The 18,078-nt window shown below is 40.5% G+C and overlaps 2 protein-coding genes across 9 annotated transcripts in view; one reads left to right on the top strand and one right to left on the bottom strand.

Moving 5' to 3' along the window:
- ZC3H12B (zinc finger CCCH-type containing 12B) overlaps positions 1-8,533 on the top strand; it is a 31,322-nt gene extending 22,789 nt beyond the window's left edge. For all 7 annotated transcript variants that reach the window (XM_083485064.1, XM_083485065.1, XM_083485066.1 and 4 more), the window contains 5 exons: positions 1,048-1,769; positions 2,856-2,995; positions 3,852-4,086; positions 4,540-4,646; positions 6,660-8,533. In XM_083485064.1, the coding sequence (XP_083341190.1) occupies positions 1,174-1,769; positions 2,856-2,995; positions 3,852-4,086; positions 4,540-4,646; positions 6,660-8,080 (2,499 nt within the window). In that variant the 5' untranslated portion in view covers positions 1,048-1,173 and the 3' untranslated portion in view covers positions 8,081-8,533. The remainder of the gene's footprint in view (positions 1-1,047; positions 1,770-2,855; positions 2,996-3,851; positions 4,087-4,539; positions 4,647-6,659) is intronic.
- Positions 8,534-16,764: 8,231 nt separating this feature from the next.
- The window catches only part of LAS1L (LAS1 like ribosome biogenesis factor), a 43,934-nt gene continuing 42,620 nt past the window's right edge, over positions 16,765-18,078 (bottom strand). For both annotated transcript variants that reach the window (XM_083485166.1, XM_083485165.1), the window contains exon 14: positions 16,765-17,100. In XM_083485166.1, coding sequence (XP_083341292.1) covers positions 17,010-17,100 — 91 coding nt within the window. In that variant the 3' untranslated portion in view covers positions 16,765-17,009. The remainder of the gene's footprint in view (positions 17,101-18,078) is intronic.

Here is an 18,078-nt window from a genome sequence, read left to right as displayed (position 1 = left end):
TTACCAATCCCCTTTTAAAGCCGGCCATGTTAGTGACCATCATCACATCCTGTGGTAACAAATTACATAGTTAAATGATGTGTTGCCTGTCTGGAATCTTTTGCCATTCAGTTTCATTAAATGATTCCAGGTTCTAGTACTATGAGAAAGAGTACTATCTGTCTCTTTTCTCCATTCCATGCATAGTTTTATAAACTTATATCTTGTTCTCCACTATTCACTTTTTTTCTAAACTAAAAAGTCTACAATGTTGTAACCTTTCACCATAATGGAGTTGCTCATTTTGGTTGTCCTTTTCTGCTCCTTTTCCAACTACACAGTATCTTTTCTGAGGTGTGGTGACCAGAAATGTGCATGGTATTGTGGTTGGTCTGGGGTAGTAGGATTATTCAGTGCACCCCATATTCTCTTTAGGCATTCTTTCAGTGTGTGAAGGTGAACTTTCTTTGTTTTCCCTGGTTTGTGAGTACAGTTTCTTATTCACAACAGCCACTGTGACAAGCAGCTATCTGACAGGGCATTAACTTGAAACAGTGAATTTACTGTGTGGGTGGTGTTGGTATAATTGCCATCACTGGCCCAGTTCATATGCCACATTAAACCATATTTAAGACTATAAACTGTTTAATATGAATGAGCAGCGTGCTTCTCAGAATTACAGAATCATAGGATTGTGGAGTTGGAAGGAACTCTGAGGGTCATCTAGTCCAACCCCCTGCAATGAGGAATCTAAGTGTGCTCCCAGTGTGCTCCTCTGCAGATGAAACAAGCCAGAGTCTTGTCATGTTTGTGTTTCTTTCCCTGAAACAAAATATGAGTGTTAACCAACGTTAGTTTTAAGTTAAAGTTTAATGTGATGTGCAAACCACGCCTCTGTATTAAATGCATTTATTTTGGAGAGTGAGGGTAAGGGAATTCAGTTTACTTGGAAGTAATACAAACTCTATTGTATTCAAATTATCTAAAAATGTGTTTTGTAAAATTCATAATTATTTTGCATTAGTCAGTAAAATCTAATTATGCATGTTGTGTATTTTCATAATGCAGGGACATATTTCTGGCTTGGGGTATATCACAGATCAAACCCAGCCTAGTGATGTCAACAAGATGCAGTGGCGTACAACTTCTGGGCTACTTTGGCCATAAGAGAAATCTGGCCAGAAGGTGAACGTGATGACGGCCTGGTCTATGGTAGAAAGGCTGAAAATGGAGAAGAGCCGCTCCCAAGAAGAGAGGACTAAAGAGCAAGATGGTGGGGATCGTAGCACCGAATCTGAGGAATGGACAAGCTCTGAGAGTGAACCTGAGCAGCCTGGCTTCAGGAATAGCTGCAGCAAGGCACAGTTGAGGGATAAAGAGATTTCCCACAAACCACATCGACAACTTTGCCGCTCTCCTTGCTTGGATCGTCCGAGTTTTTCACAGAGTAGCCTCCTTCAGGATTTGAAACCGGAAGAGAATAAAGCAAACTTGAGTCAAGAATATCAATCTAAACTTGATTTTGCTTTGAAACTGGGGTATCCTGGAGATCAGATTCAAGCTGTGTTGAACAAGCTGGGGGCAGATGCTCTTACCAATGACATTTTGGCTGAGCTTGTGAGACTTGGAAACAAGGTTGAGAATGAAGGACAAGCAAGTAGTGGAAATGCCACTGGTCCTGCAGGTACAAAGGAGGTTGCTAGTCCTGAGCTGTCTCTGGAAGATGAGGTGGTAGACAGCTCTGACAACTTGAGGCCAATCGTTATTGATGGAAGTAATGTGGCAATGAGGTACTTTAGTAGTAATAGAATACTCTAAGAAATGCACTAATTATGCTGCATATGTATTTGTTTTATTTCATATACACACTTTGATTTCTGTTATTAAAAACAACATCCAATTAAAAATGATAGCATAATAGATTTTAAAAGGCAACATCTGTAACTCAACTGAGATAGCCCTTTTAATCAACCATGGGAGCTCAAAGACCTGTTGAAGAAGATGAGCCTTAAGTCTACACACTTGTATTTAAAAACTAAAAATTGAGCTGTTTACAGTGGCGTAGCGTGGGTTGTCAGTACCCGGGGCAAGGCAAGTAATTTGCGCCCCCTAAGTGAGAGAGAGTGAGTGGGCCAGGTAGGGGCAGAGAGCTGCGAGTGCGAGCGCCCCCCCCGATGTTGCGCCAGGTGCAGCCGGCCCCCCTGCACCCCCCACGCTACGCCACTGGCTGTTTAATAGATTTTTAGGGCTGTAGTCCTGTATATGTTTCTCTGAGAGAATTCAGTGGGGCTCCATCTGAGTAGACATAACGTAGGACTGTACTGTTCATCTTGTACAGTGTATCACAGAATAGAAAATCTTTCCTTTTACTTGAGTAATTAAAGTCCAATGGAATTTAAAGGCCTATTCTTATAGGTAAGAATGGAATCACTTTAGTAAATTCTCAAGGCATTATTCACTCTCTGAAATACATGTCTGAAAAGCAGTTTAAAATTTACAGACAATTTGCTGAGCACAAGAGTTGTAGCAGGGGTGGTTACAACCCATTGAAATAAAATTGTGTCTTTCTAAAGTGGGTACTAAACTTCCAGAAAAGGTTTCTTTCCCTCTATAAGTCTGCTTAATGCTATTTGCTAAACTACATTTTAGTCCCATCCATATTCCAAAGAGCTCAGGGTGGTGTACATAGTCTGATGTGAGGTAGGTTAACCTGAGAGACAGTGAATGGCTTTAACTGAGATTTTCCTAGTCTTAGTCCAACACTCTGCCCCACTACATAACACTAGTCTCTCTGGCTTTATGTATTTTAGAAAAAACAAATCTCATTGCAGTACTTATGACCAGTACTTGCTAAACCAACTTGTTCTGTTTTTCAGTCATGGCAATAAAGAAGCATTTTCCTGTCGGGGGATTCAGTTAGCTGTCGACTGGTTTCTGGAGAAAGGTCATAAAGATATTACAGTGTTTGTGCCTACATGGAGGAAAGAGCAATCTCGACCAGATGCACCAATTACAGGTGGCAAATCAAACATACATTTGTTTTCTTCAATTGCCATTACTAGGACGAGGATAATTACCGTGCTAGACACTGGCTTTTCTTGGAATGGGGCCAAGGACCTGAATCAGAGCATTTTCTGTACACACATGCATGGTAGTTGCTCATATTCTAAGCCACTAGATTGTTATTTTTTCTTAATTTTTTTACACTTCATACTTTAAATCCGTGCTGCACATAAGCCTGCAAAAGTTACTAGCCTGCAGAAGTGTTAACAGTCCTTCTGAGGGATGACAAAGGAGCAAAAGTCTATGGCATTTCTGTGCTGGGAGTAGAGGAGTAGCCTACTTAGTTTCTGTTCTGGGCATGGATGGGAGGGCTTGAGTGCTCCATTCCTTCTCTGCCATCCCACTTCACCTGCATGCATTTTCCCCTCACCTGTGTCTGCAAGGTCATTCCATACAAGGCAGCTTTACAGTTTTTTGTTGCATAGACTGAACCATAATATAAAATGTCATGGTGTATAAACTGAAACTAGTTTAACTGTGAGATTATTCCCCAGAAGGGAGACTCTTCAGCCTTGTGCCCCAAGGTGTTGCTGGAGTAAAACTCCCATCATGTCCAGCCATCTCAACCAATGACTAGGAATGACGTGAGTTGCAGTCCAAAAATATCTGGGGACCCAAGATTGAAGTCCACTGTTACAGAGCAAAGCACTGGCACACCAACTTTTATGCTCTTGGGGAGTGTGCAAACACTTCTTCTTGTACAATTCTTGAAGAATATCTCAGATACTGAGATAAACAGAGAGAGCAAGCATATTTCTATATAAGGGACTTTGCTATTAACAGTTTCTTATATAACCCTGGTTTTTCAGATCAAGATATTTTACACAAACTGGAAAAGGAAAAAATTCTTGTTTTCACCCCATCTCGAAGAGTTCAAGGGAGACGGGTTGTCTGTTATGATGACCGTTTCATAGTGAAACTGGCGTGTGAGTCTGATGGCATCATTGTGTCAAATGACAATTACCGTGACCTTCAAAATGAAAAGCCAGAATGGAAGAAATTTGTAGAAGAACGGCTCCTGATGTATTCTTTTGTGAATGATAAGTAGGTTTCTTTATTTACAAGTAGAATAGTAATGCTTAATGTTTATCTGGTGCGATTTGAGTATTTGACTTCGTCTAGATTTTCATAGATCCTTAAACAGAAGCTGCCTGGTAGGGCAATGTAAGACCATTAGTGACTCCCTTTTGTTATTCTCTTTTAAACTAGAATGCCACACACCTATTTCATTTTTCTGCACAGAGAAGGGACTCCAGTCCCCTATTGATTTCAATTGGCCTTTCTCCACTGGTTCCTACTCTACAGTTTCCTTTCTGAGATGGTGCGGGGGGAGCTGACAGAGATTAGCTTGCCTTCAGGCACCTGCCAAGCTCATAGCTATGACCAGGTTCAAACTGGGTATTTCCCAGCCTATTCATAACCATTGTATTGTTACCAGTCTACCATGTCTGGTAAATTTAATACTAGCAGGTAAAACTGGTCTCTTGGTTTTTCCAGGTTTATGCCACCAGACGACCCATTAGGACGCCATGGCCCCAGCCTTGAAAATTTCTTAAGGAAAAGGCCTGTTGTTCCTGAACACAAAAAGCAACCTTGTCCTTACGGTGAGTGTGTCACACTTGACTATTTTGGGAGTCAGAATAATAAAATTAATAACCTTGATAAAAAGCAAAAAAATCATAGTGGGTCATCTGAGGTGTTTTCTGTATTGGAAATCATGTAAGAAGCTTGAGTAGGACAGAAAGGTGTAGCATGCTTCTAGAAGTGTGGGGAAATCAGATTTTGTTTGTGTCTGCTGAGTGTACTGCTGAGTTAAAAAAAAAAAAAGCTTTCATGGTTAAACCAAAGACATGGTATTAAGTAGGTAACTGGCTCTTGCTTGCTTGATCTTGGCATTGCGTACGTGTGGCTGGGAGCAGGGTGGGGAGAAAAGAGGAGGACTCAGAGAGGGACTGCAGTTTGGGCAAAGAGTTAAATTTCCTCTTACCTCTTTGCCACATGTGACCCAGAACCATCCTTCCCTTCTCTTGCACCCTGCAGAAAATAAGAATGGAAGGGCCAATCATGTGTTTAATGTCACATCTTGGCTCTGTTAATTTAGAGTAGTGGTTCCCAATTGGTAGACCACAATCACATAATGAAAACTACCATAGATGTATCAACATTTTCAAAAGTAGGGGGTCTATGGCTTGGCTTTTGCAGTACTTAGCTAATTGTGAACCACTGATTTAGAGGGATGTTCACATGCAATAGCATTTCTTGGAAAAGTCTGGAAGAAAATACAGTTGGAACTTAATTTGGTGTTTGGAAATATTTTCAAAGCTCTCCTGTGCTCAAAAAGTCATTTAACTAATCCAGTATTAAGGCCACAGAGAGTCAATTAACAGCTGTAAACCACCCTTGATTATTATTTTTAATTAAAGGGCAGTATTCGTTAAATAAAGTTTTAAAACCCAGTTAGATATTTGACAATTAAACCTCTCCCTCCCCTTGTTCATTTTCAAGCTCCCAGCGCATCCATTGTCAGCAGATCCATTCTGTTAAATTCCTAATGAGTAACACTATGTGGTCTTGGCTGAGAGACTTTTACTGCACAGTCTGCACAGTCTAATGTGCATGTCTACTCAAAAGCAAGTCCCACTGAGTTCAATGGCAATTACCCCCTGTTGTGCATAGACCTGTAGCCTAAGGGAGTTACATATTCACACTTGCAGTTCACTTTCATAACACCTTTGTGTCAAAAGTTAATCAGAGAGATGGTGACCCAAAGGCACATCATGTGCACGTTTTAAAATATGATAATGCATGAAGCTGACTGTTTAAAAATAAAATCAGGGATCATGTGGAAGATCTTGGAGAGTTGCTGCCAATCATAGCAGACAGTGTTAGGCTTGATAGATTAATGGTCCTAATCTGTATATGGCGATTCCCTGTGCTTCTATGAGTGGGAATTTAAACCTGAGTCTTTATTAGACTCACACCAGTACCTGCTCTTGCTACCTTCAGGGAGGTTTATATCACTTAAGTAAGATAAATAGATACAGTGACGGGATTGTAGAACATATATAGCACATATTTGGGTCTGCTAACAAAGGAAATGTGATGGCTGTTAATAGTTCATTCTAGCATTGACTGTTACAATGCATTTAAAGGACCTTGGGTTGTATCCATCTATGTCATGTTCCAAATTGACTCATTGAAATCAGTGAACAAGTTAAGAATTGTATCCAACTAAGTTTTATTCATAGTAGATGCACTGAAATTAATGGACCCAAATTAATCATTTTCATTAATTACAATGGCTTACTTTGACCAGGGCTAGCTAGCATTGGCTATAACCCTTACTCATTACTAACTTGAGTCCATTGAGTTCAGTGGGTCTAGTCCAGGCATTCCCAAACTTGGCCTTCCAGCTGTTTCGGGACTACAGTTCCCATTATCCCTGACCACTGGTCCTGTTATCTAGGAATGATGGGAATTGTAGTCCCAAAACAGCTGGAAGGCCAAGTTTGGGGATGCCTGGGCTAGTCTAAGTATGACTCTGACACAACCTCCTGTGCTTAGCTGGATATTGCTTGCAAAGACCATGCCTAATATGGGAGATTTTTCCCCAACAGGGAAGAAATGCACCTATGGACACAAGTGTAAATATTACCACCCGGAACGAGCAAACCAGCCACTGAGATCCGTAGCTGATGAGCTTCGCATCAGTGCCAAATTATCCGCTGTGAAAACGATGAGTGAAGGAGCACTGGCTAAATGTGGCACAGGAGCAGCCCTTTCCAAAGGGGAAATAACTTCAGAAGTGAAGCGCATTGCTCCCAAACGTCAGTCAGATCCAAGCATTCGGTCTGTTCCTGTGGAACCCGAAGATAGACTTTCAATGGTGCGGAAGTCTGAGGCTAATTCTGTCCCCTCCCTTGTTTCAGCATTAAGCGTCCCAACCATTCCACCTTCCAAAAGTCACGCTGTTGGGGCATTAAATACCCGGTCAGCAAGCAGCCCTGTACCTGGTTCATCTCAATTCACACATCAGAAATCCTCACTAGAACACATGGCCAGTGTACAATATCCTCCGATCCTGGTCACTAATAGCCATGGCTCTTCAATGAACTATGCAGATCAGTACCCAAAGTATGAGTCTTTGGGGGACCATGGCTATTATTCAATGCTCAGTGACTTCTCCAATTTGAGTATTAGTAGCATGCATAGCACAGATTACTATGGGGCTGATGTAGACCAAAGTTTATACTCAAGAAATTCAAGCCCCTGTCCAGACAGTTGCTTAAGCCATACAAGCAATGATTCGTACTCCTCATATACAGACTTATATATGGGTCTGGGGGATGGGAGCCCAGAAGACAGTGTGAAGGTTCACCGACTCCCACCTCAAAGCCGCCTTCAGCCTTTCTCCCATGGTTATCATGAGTCCTTAACAAGAGTTCAGAGCTATAGCCCTGAAGGGTCTAAACATATTCACAAGCATTCACTTTCCCATTTAGCACTGCACATCCAACACCCAGTTGTTGGGGCTAGGTCCAGTTGCCCAGGGGACTACCCTGTGCCTCCAAACGTTCACCCATCAGCCACTACCCAGCCAAGTCGTGCCCTTGTTATGACGAGAATGGATAGCGTTTCTGATTCGCGTCTTTATGAAAGCAATCCCACACGACAAAAAAGGCCACCGCTCTGTCGAGAGCAGCATGCCAGTTGGGATCCATTGCCATGTCCGACCGATACCTACCCTTACCATCCCTACCCACTGAGCAACAACCTCATGCAACCATCTTATGAGCCTGTAATGGTGAGAAGTGTTCCAGAGAAGATGGAGCAGATCTGGAGGAATCCTTGGGTTGGAATCTGTGGTGACCCACAAGAACCACACATAATCCCAGAGCATCAGTATCAAACCTATAAGAATCTCTGTAATATTTTTCCAGCTAGCGTTGTCCTCTCGGTGATGGAGAAGAATCCCCACATGACAGACGCACAACAGTTGGCAGCTATGATTGTTGCCAAATTGAGAACAGGACGTTAATAAAGATCCTTCATTTTGAATTTCTAAAGATAAATAATTGAAAATTCTGTACATTCTGGAGATCTCTAAAAATGACAGGTGATATGCTCTGTTTGTTAAAAGGTTTTAATTGCAGTATACAATTCAATTCTGTATATTATTGTAGTGATTATATTTAAAATATGCATGAAGCATTTTGAAAAAGGAGATTGTATAATAAATATGAGTATTTAATGATTTTTAAAGCAGGGATTTTTGAAAAAGGCATTTTACAGGAAGTGCATACCTTATGCATGGATGTATCATTTATTGAATCTAAAAAGGTCATATGTTGGTATGTCCAAAACAGGTCCTTCAAAACAGCAATTATATTGCATGACTCATTGTATAGTCTTCAGTATTAACTGACATATGTTGCTCCAACATAACATTAGGTTTTTACAATAAACTCTGTGCACTTGGACATCCTCACAAGCAGAAGCCTGCTCTTCTTAAATATCCTTCACAGATATTTAAATAAAACAATAAAACAAGCCCAGTCAGTTGACATGCCTTGTGTTTCACAGAGGGCTTTTGCACCTATCTAGTGGCTCCAGCATGAGGCGGCTTTTGTGGGGAGGCTCAGTTCTCTGGGGAATACACTTTTTGTGCAGTGGAAATACCTTTTTGCACATGAGGAGCATTGCCCAACCTTGAAGGGAATGGGGCTGGGGCTGGGAAGCAGTGAATGTTTCTCTTGGACCTTCTAGATAGCTTGAGCTTCTGCCCTTTGGGAAAAAGAACATGGCCGGCTTGCAAACTTGTTAATAATTCTCAGCTAAATACTGTTGTAATCTTTGCACTGTTACCATAGGCGTGTACAACACATTTCATTAGGGTGTGCACCCAGGGATTTTAAGTTTTAAGGTGAACATTTCTTCAATATATACTCATACTCAGTCACAAAGGACATTATTTTTATCTATCAAATTAACTAAGGACACTAAAACTTAATTAAACTTACTTTTTAAAATTAACAACTAAACCTTCCTTTAAATATGCAAACATAGAAAATGAGGCACAAAATGCCAAATCTGTGGTGTAGTGATTACCAAGTGTATACAAAATACAGTCAGTTTTCATGATCTGTATGAGCTAACCCAAATTGACCAAAGCAGATTAAGATTTTTTCATGTTCCTGTTGTGTAGAATGGGACGTTGCCCACCAGATGTGAGTAACAGGTGGTGAGTGGAGCTCTGACAGAGACAGAGCTATGAAACAGAAACAGATACAAGCAGAAAGAAAAGGCTGGAATGGATATGCAACTTCTTCTTGTCCACTTCTAGAGACAAACACAGGCAGACACTGCCTATACATTCCAGTTTTATTCCAGCCTTTTAATCCTGCCTGTGTCTCCCTTCATCTGCTTCCCTACTCTCCTCTCTTGCACCTTTGTCTCTCCCTGCCCCACTGCTTCCCCAGTGGCACCTGAGGGAGCTGGGTTGCCACTCCATACTCTATCCTCATCACAATCCAGTTTTGTTTTGTTTTGTTCTGCTAAGCACACCAACATGCCCTATGTGCACGCCTATGGCTTTTACAGATCATTACAATTGGCATTTCTAGCCTTTTCAGTACAGTCCAGAAAGCAGAGAAGTTGTAGAATCTGCAATCTGAATTCTGCTTTCCTGTTCTTGTGCGTTGACCAAAGACATGCCGAGAACGTGTCTGGAGGATGCCAATGAACAAATATGCAAAGTAGTTTTTAAAATCCAGTTCATTTTTATTAGTGTTGGACAGCAGGCTAGTTTTCAAATGGGTGCTCTAGAATTGGGTTTACTGCAAACTTGCTTCAGTTTTGCACTTTGAAATCCATGCAAAGGTGAGCATTTGCTTCCTGGAACTCCCTGTTTGACAGGCCAGAATCATCATTCTATGGGTGGCAATGTTTGCAGAATGAGTATCCTTTGCTCCAGGGTGGGCAATTTAGTAGCTAAATGTCTCCTATAAGAGGCATTTATGGCGGCGGTGGCTCTTTTGTTTTCTTTTTTAAGGCTGCACTGACTGGACACCCTTTTTAAATCCAAATGTGTATTTCAACATTTTGAACCACTACTAACTCGATATGTCTCGAGCTAGGACTTGTTGACTTCTACTGTAGTTTTTTTTCATGAAAGTCGAGAAGGCCTGGTTTCTGGCCTTTTGTTTCTTCATGAGAAGGTGTGACACTGCCTAAATGTTTCTTACTATGAAACACACGGAACGTGAGGCTGCAGTCAGGGTTGTTTCTGGTGTTTTGATAATGGCTTGCAAGCTGCTTTTGGGTTATTTGTTGATCCCAGTCTAAAAAAACCCAAAGGAAACCCCAAGCCCTCTACTTGATTGATTGCACTAATCCTAAAATGGCTGCTGGTGGCCCATTTCTATTTTGTGTTGAGTACACTTCAAGAGGGATGTGCTTGCATTAAGTTGGACAGCTCAACAGGTGGTAATAATTCTGTCACATGCTGATCCAGTCTGTTTGCCTACAACCACACAGGGTGCAGAGTGGGCTCAGGATGGGCCAGGCAGTGCCTATAACAGCATGCAGCACAATGTTGGCAAAAGGGTGGGCAAGCAAACTTTGCTAGCTTGCTGTGTTTCTGCTTGAGTGCACAACTGAAGACCCAAGACTGTTGGTAGGTGCTGTCTTGACACGTTCTTCTAAATGCAGTACAAGATGAGGATATTGGTTCACCTACAGTATCTTTGTAATCTCAAGGTCCCCTGCCTTCATGATGTCATAATAGGTTTTCAAAAAGTGGTGCGAGTTCAAATGCTGAGCTCAAAGCAAGTAACAATAATCACAGTACCATTAAAAAACATGAAACATTGCAGTCTATATTATATCAAATGCAGTCGCATGCAGGTAAAGGAAACAACAAAATCATACTAATTGAAACAATTACTACTATTCAATAGTAATTCAAAATATAGGAAAGAGTGGCTGACCACTAATTGAAACAATTACTACTATTCAATAGTAATTCAAAATATAGGAAAGAGTGGCTGACCACCAGCCCTGTGCCAGATGGCATTCTTTGGGAAGGGGCTGCTGCTTCACTCAGTGCAGGGAGCACACTCCCAGGCATTTATTTTCAAGTGTTAGAATACCTGGGGGGTCTAATGATGAAACACAAAAGTTGCTGCTTTTTCCAGGTAGCTACAGAAAATTGTTGCTGAAGAACTAGTGGCAAACAGGTGGTTTGTCATGGTTGCAGGTTGGGTTTCAGCAGGAGGCTGAATCTGCATTGGAACAGAATGGCACACACCATGTTGGCTTGCGGTTATGTGGGCTGGTGTCCAGAACATCAGTTGTCCTCTCTCATCTTTTAAAAGCAAACAGCAGAAATGCAGATCAGCCCTGTAGCTTTAATCTGTGCACCAACACAACCCTTAAAGATACCTGCATTTAAATCTGGAAAACATCTTTTTAAAAAAAAAATAAAAAAAATTGGCCAGCTTTTGTCGGAATGGGATTCCTTTATTGTTGCATTTATTTTATACTTCCTTCTTTTGTGTGGTGTAAAAGCAGCTGAGAGCAACGCCTCAAATATCCAGAAATGACCTTTTGTTTGTTGATACAAATTGTATCTTTCTTGATTGTATAAAAAAAAATGTACAAAAGCCATCTCTAGATTAGCTTAAATATTGTATTTTCATCACTATGTTTGTGGCACTGTGTGTCACAGGGGAGTAGCCCATCACAGATTATGAACCTTTTTATTTAAAATGGGCACTTAACAATTTATAGAAAAAACAAAGGTAACTTTTCAAATCCACTTTATTACTATAATGTGCACAGCCTAGTGTGTGTGTTTAAGAACACTACTCTGCATAGGTTATATTAAGTCTATTTATTAAATGAATGCATTCCTGCAATTGATATTTTTTGTAAAGCATCAGTGTTAATAATATTGATGTTAATATTTATACAGTTACAGTAAAATTGCTGTACATCCTGCTTTTGTTCTTAACAAAATAACTATTGTATGATTTAGGTTCAATAAGGAATTTTGTGTGCTCACAATTTCTTGCATGGAAATCAGTTTCTGTATGTATAAAAATGGATGTTCTCCATTTTATTCCTATGTTAAGGCAAACTCTTGCAGGGGATCTTGGAAGAGTCTTTTTAGCAAACCTAATGTTGGGCTGAAATTACCTTGAGAGCTTTTATTGGGTTCTAAAATATTTTACTGTTCCCGTCAGTAAATGTTTTTTGTTTGTTTGTGTGCGTGTGTGTGTCAGGGGGTTTATATATTGTTTTGTTCTGTATTGAAAAACATTTCAAGCCTTTTTTGAATGCTTTCTTGGGAAGAAATATTGCTGTGAAGTTGAAGTGGTTTACTGTAAAACAGCTTTTCCTAAACAATGGTTCCCAAATTTTTCTGCTGTACAAGGAAGAAGTGAATGAAAATTTTGAAGCAGTATGCAAATCTTTTGCCTGTCAATTATCTTTCATCAGTGAAACTTTTTTATATGTTTCCTTTATGCCTTGATCCACTTCTCTTTTTCTCTTGGGAGACTTTTCCCATGCCAGTTCAAAACTGACATTTCACTGCCTTCATCTCTTATTGCAGAATTTCTTCTAAAAGTAGAAGGGATGGTATAAAAACAAGTCACAGTCGCCTACATTGTAAATATAAGACTTTACTTTAAAATGCTCTTTTTGAGAGTACAGTATTTAATTTTTTTAAATTGTGTACCAAATAACTACAGAATATGTATCTATATATAAATTTAAAATAGCCCAGGTAACAGCAATCTTTCACTTGTAAAATATTTTAATTTTCTCTTAATTTATTATTGAAGAGTAGTTAATGTTCAGTTAGGCAACTGAGTTGTGTCTGAAAAACCCAAAAGATAGGTTAGGAACCAATCTTAAGTAATTTTGTAAATATTAAATGTTGTTCTGTGTTTTTGCTTGTACACACATATTTGACTACTATTAATCCTATTGTACTATTGAGCTGCAGTATTTTGCTTTTCTTAATTTGTAGAACTAAACATAACTGTTTAATTGTTGTAAAAATTTATAAAATCTCTTTGGGTTTTTTTGTTGACCCAAATATAATGTAAGTCTCAATGACAAAGAGTGAAGATAGACTTTACAGCCCATTGCCCTGGTCCAGCAAGAGCAATGCAAACAGGGAAGCTGGCTTCCACAAGTGCAACAGAGGCAGGTGGTACATCATGATAGCAATCTAGACTCCATTGAATTAGTTGGATGTGCTGTTTTATGCCGAAGAGAATGCACATCCCCATGTCGGGGCAGTGCAGCTACAGCTGGGTCAGGGCCAGCATGTGGTGTCTGTAATCAGTGTAATATTTTGTGCAATGTTTTTTCTATACAGCTGCATGTTTCAGGCATCCACTGGCATGGGCATGTGTGTAAGTTTTGTAAAAAGTTTTATATATATATATATATTAAATGGCTGAGATAATCGCCAAAGCAACATCTTGCAGGGGACAGAAAACATGCTTTCCCTTTAAAATGTGAAAATCAATGCTTACACAACAGTGGCCCTGTTTTCATGTAACTGCAAGCCAAAACAAGAATGAGCAAGCGTGTGGGTACCCAGAGTGAAAATTCTGGTCTTTCAGCTGATATGCTACCTGAAGCCAACCTTACCTGGAGCTAAGCCATAAGTATGTTGGATGTGGGTCTGAGCTTTGTGGCCTGTCTTCCCCCAACAAACCATGAGTGGTAAAGAAAGAACATACCTTATATGTTGGGAGCAAGACAAACCACATGTAACACTAAGCCAAACTGTGCCTTAGCTCTGGGTATTGTGGTAGCAGAAGAATAGGCAGAGTGAAATGGTTGCGATTTTCACTATGGGTATCTGCTGCTTGCGGAGCCATAGTTTGGCTTAATGTTAACTATGAACCGGGCCTCTTAAGAATTGTTTTCTTGCAATTCAGTTGTAGACATTTCTCTGCAATACTTAACCAATGAAGTACTGTAGTGACTTTCCACAGGGCCTGATGCCACTCAGCAGCTTCATAGTACCAATGGAAAAAAACAGCCTTTTTTCACTAGAGTGGATTCCTTAAGAGGTGTATGGTGTCAGGGCAAGACAAGACAGTGGCACAAATTTGAAGCCATACTTGTAGGGTTCACTAAAGAGAAGTCATTAGTGCCAAGTTAGTCACTTGGATAAATAATCTGTGAAGTGTTGCTATATTTTGATCTGCCAAATAATAGCTTACAAGCATCACACGTACAGGACTTCTGAATGTTTTTGTGTTCAACATTACAAAAAATGTTAGAAATCTTGCTAGAAATTGTAGTCAATCAACCACTGCTGATGAGTCACCATGTTAGCGTAACTTTAATAGGAGCTTTACAGAGTCCACTGAAATAAGTGGATATTCAGCAACAGAACTGGAGCTTTACACAGTCCACTGAAATAAGTGGATATTCAGCAACAGAAATCAGTGGATATTCAGCAATCACCAAGTTCGTGACTTTGAGGATCTTTTAATTTTCTGTGACAGGGCTGCAATGTATATGCGCATGTGCACACTAGTACAAATGTCACTGTCATTTCATGCTCAAAGAATGCAAGCACCCATTTATTTATGAAACAGCTTAATAGTCGCTTCCAGCTTGCTTGGATTTTGACCTTTAATTTTCTGGTGAGTGGTGTGGGCAGCAAATCTTTCTGTTTAAATGCATCTCAAAGGTGGTTATGGTGGGGGCGGAAGGGATCCTTGTTTTCTCCACTCCGCCCCATTAGCAGGTTTTGTGTAGATGTTTTGTATCTAGGCATTTATATTAATGTATTCAATAAACTGAGTCACTTGGTCAGTACCTCTCAAGTCTCTTGTGCATTTCTTTTTGTGGCCAATACCCGCCAGTCTAAATCTTGCAAATTTGAAGTTGTATTGAAGCCTTAAGCCATAGGTCTTAAACCAGTGATTCAGGACCCACGTGCCAATCTCTCAGCCAGGCCTGGAGGATGCAACCTTTTCTTCTCTTTCCTTTTGTGAGATTTTCCTCCCTATTTTGTCCCAGCCCAGCCTTGCCTCCCCACCCGCTGCTGGAAACATGCTGCCTGGCCTTGGAAGAGGATTTTCATCCTATTTCAGCAGCCTTGCCTCCCCACCCACTGCTGGAAACATGCTGCCTGGCCTTGGAAGAGGATTTTCATCTGATTTTAGCTGTCTCACTGATCTTCACAAGACAGTGGGTTGTGGCAGGAGGCCTATAAACCATAGAAACAAGGAGCGTGAATTACTGCTGGTGCAGTAATCAGTGAGTGAATCCAGTAGCATCCAATTCTAGAGCAAGCCTTGTAACGTGATGGTTTATTCACTAATAAAGGCTGCTACTCCACTGTACATTTGATTTGGAATAGAGGGGTTGGGCAGGAAGAAAAGGTGGGAATCCCAGTTGAATTGAATGGGTTCATTCATGCATTAAGTCTACTGAGGGTCCAGTCCCCTTGAATGTTTTATATCTCCCTGTCTCTCATCCAAGTTTGGATCGGATTTCTATTGCTTTGCTGTATGGGTTAAATTCTCTGAAGAAATATAATTTGGGAATAAGAATTCATGGGTTCAGCTAAGGTAGGGCTTATCTTTTTCCTTCCTCCCCAGGTAAATGTATGCTGATAGGATTGTGGGCAATTTCACAGCCTGATCCTTTGGGATAGTTTACCCAGGTTTAACCTTCATGTGCTTCCTCCTCGAGAGGTCCAGAGGGTGGCAACATAACAGGCCTTCTCTGCAATGGCTTCTTGTCTGTGGAATGCTCTCCCCAGGGAAATTCGCCTGGTGCCTTCATTATACACCTTTAGGCGCCAGGCAAAAATGTTCCTTTTATTGGGGGGTGTTATTAGGTGGTTTTTATTTTGATTATACATATTGTGGTTTTTATGTTGAGCTTTTCTGTGCCCGCCCTGAGACCTCCGGGTATGGAGTGGTATATAAATTCAATAAATAATAAAAGAATAATAATAACCATGGATGGGGCTTAGGATTGCTATGCGTTTCCTCAATAACACCTGAGGGTTATTGCAGTTTTTCACCCAAATCTGAAATGGCAATTCTAATCCAATTTACTTGGGAGCACACCCCGCTGAATAAGTAGGACTTTCTTCTGAGTTGGCATGGGTAGGGATGCACTGGCGTGCTTGCTTACAGAATGATTAGCCATCTTGCTCACTGCCTTCCCATAAATGCTTATTCAGAAGCAAGGTCCATTCATTTAAATGGAGTTGGCTCCAAATTAAGTGGGCTTAGAAGAGCAGCAAACAATTGCAGACTATGTTAGGTTCTGAGGGTACTAAAGCTACTACAAATTTTCCCCTCTACCATTTGAGTTCAGGAAAGTTGACACAAGAAGAGGACAGATGGACAGGTGATTGTGAGAAAGGGAAAGAAGGGAATCTATTGAAGGTTACAGAAATAGGAGGCTCAGCTTCCAAGGGAGTGATAAGTTAATATGAAAGTCCTATGCCTGTCTACTTAGAAATAAGGCCTATTTATTTTAACAGGACTAACTCCAAAGTAAATATGTACAGGACTGTAATTTTTATATTTCAATATTTGATTGAAGATTTATATTGTTTAGTTTCTTTTTAAAAAATAATTGTAAAATGGCAAGACTTTCACATGTAGTAAACAAAATAGCATGCCAACACCTCAGCACATGATATGTAACAACAACAACAACAACAACAATAATAATAATTTTTATTTATACCCCACCCTCCCCAGCCAAGGCCGGCCGGGCTCAGAGCGGCTTACAAGCAATAATAAAACAAGTTGAATGATTACACCTTAAAACAAAATTAAAATACAGCATTAAAATACTGAAACATTAAAATATTACAAATGTGGAACATGTATGTATGTGACACTTGCAGTAGTGCCAATTCCGCACACTATATTCTTCTGCACCACCAGCACATCATCCACTTGTTAGAATAGTTGAAGGTCATTTTTTATCTTATGGAGCTCGCTCTGGGTCCATAATAATCCCTCAGCAGCAGAGCCACCCCATTCTGAAGAGCTGTAGGAGAAGGGGGGAAAACAGCTTTAAAAACAAATTTTATAAGCAAAAGGGACACAAACACATACCATACTTTTTGTGTATAAGACAAGGTTTTTTATTGTAAAATAAGGTTTAAAAACTGGGGGCATCTTATACACGGGTAGTGGGTACAAATCCCATCATCCCTAGCTAGGAGGACCATTGGTCAGGGGTGAGCTGGGGACCCAAGCTTGAGAAACACTGGACTTACCTATTGAACTCAACTTAAGATATACAGTGGTGCCCTGCAAGACAAATGCCTCGCAAGACGAAAAACCCGCTAGACGAAAGGGTTTTCCGTTTTTCGATGCGCTTCGCAAGACCAATTTCCCTATGGGCTTGTTTTGCAAGACAAAAACGTCTTGCGATTTTTTTCGCTCCCCCCCTTTTTTCTAAGCCGCTAATAGCCTTTTAGCCGCTAAGCCTTTAATAGCCGCTAAACCGCTAATAGCGCTAATCCGCTACTAGGGTTGCTTCGCAAGACGAAAAAACTGCTAGACGAAGAGACTCACGGAACGGATTAATTTCGTCTTGCGAGGCACCACTGTACTAGTGAAGAGTGTTTCACAACTATAATCACCTTTGCCCTATCCCAGGATTAAATAATGGTTACTTCTGAATGTAAATTCCACATTGCACACACAGAAAACTGCCCAACAGCTGTTTTGTTCTCTGGAGGAAAGAAGGAATTCCCCTAACAAAATGCAAATACAACCAGCAAGGGACCTGCCAGTGCCAGAGCAGAAACTGATATTTTAACAGAACCATCCTTGGTTAAAAAGTAAATACAGCAGAAGGTGCATCCAGACAACTTGTTTATTCAGCGTTCATGCATCTCTGTTTGACTATATTAGAAACATTCATTCTGGATTGTTTTCAAGGGTGCTAGATGATTCTGCAACAGAAAAACTGTTATCCCACACTTTCCAGAGCATTTCCCCATCACCTTCCTTATTG

The sequence above is a fragment of the Podarcis liolepis genome, assembly GCF_965112155.1.
Source record: "Podarcis liolepis genome assembly, chromosome: Z".
Taxonomy (NCBI): domain Eukaryota; kingdom Metazoa; phylum Chordata; class Lepidosauria; order Squamata; family Lacertidae; genus Podarcis; species Podarcis liolepis.
This window is presented reverse-complemented; position numbering and strand designations above follow the sequence as displayed.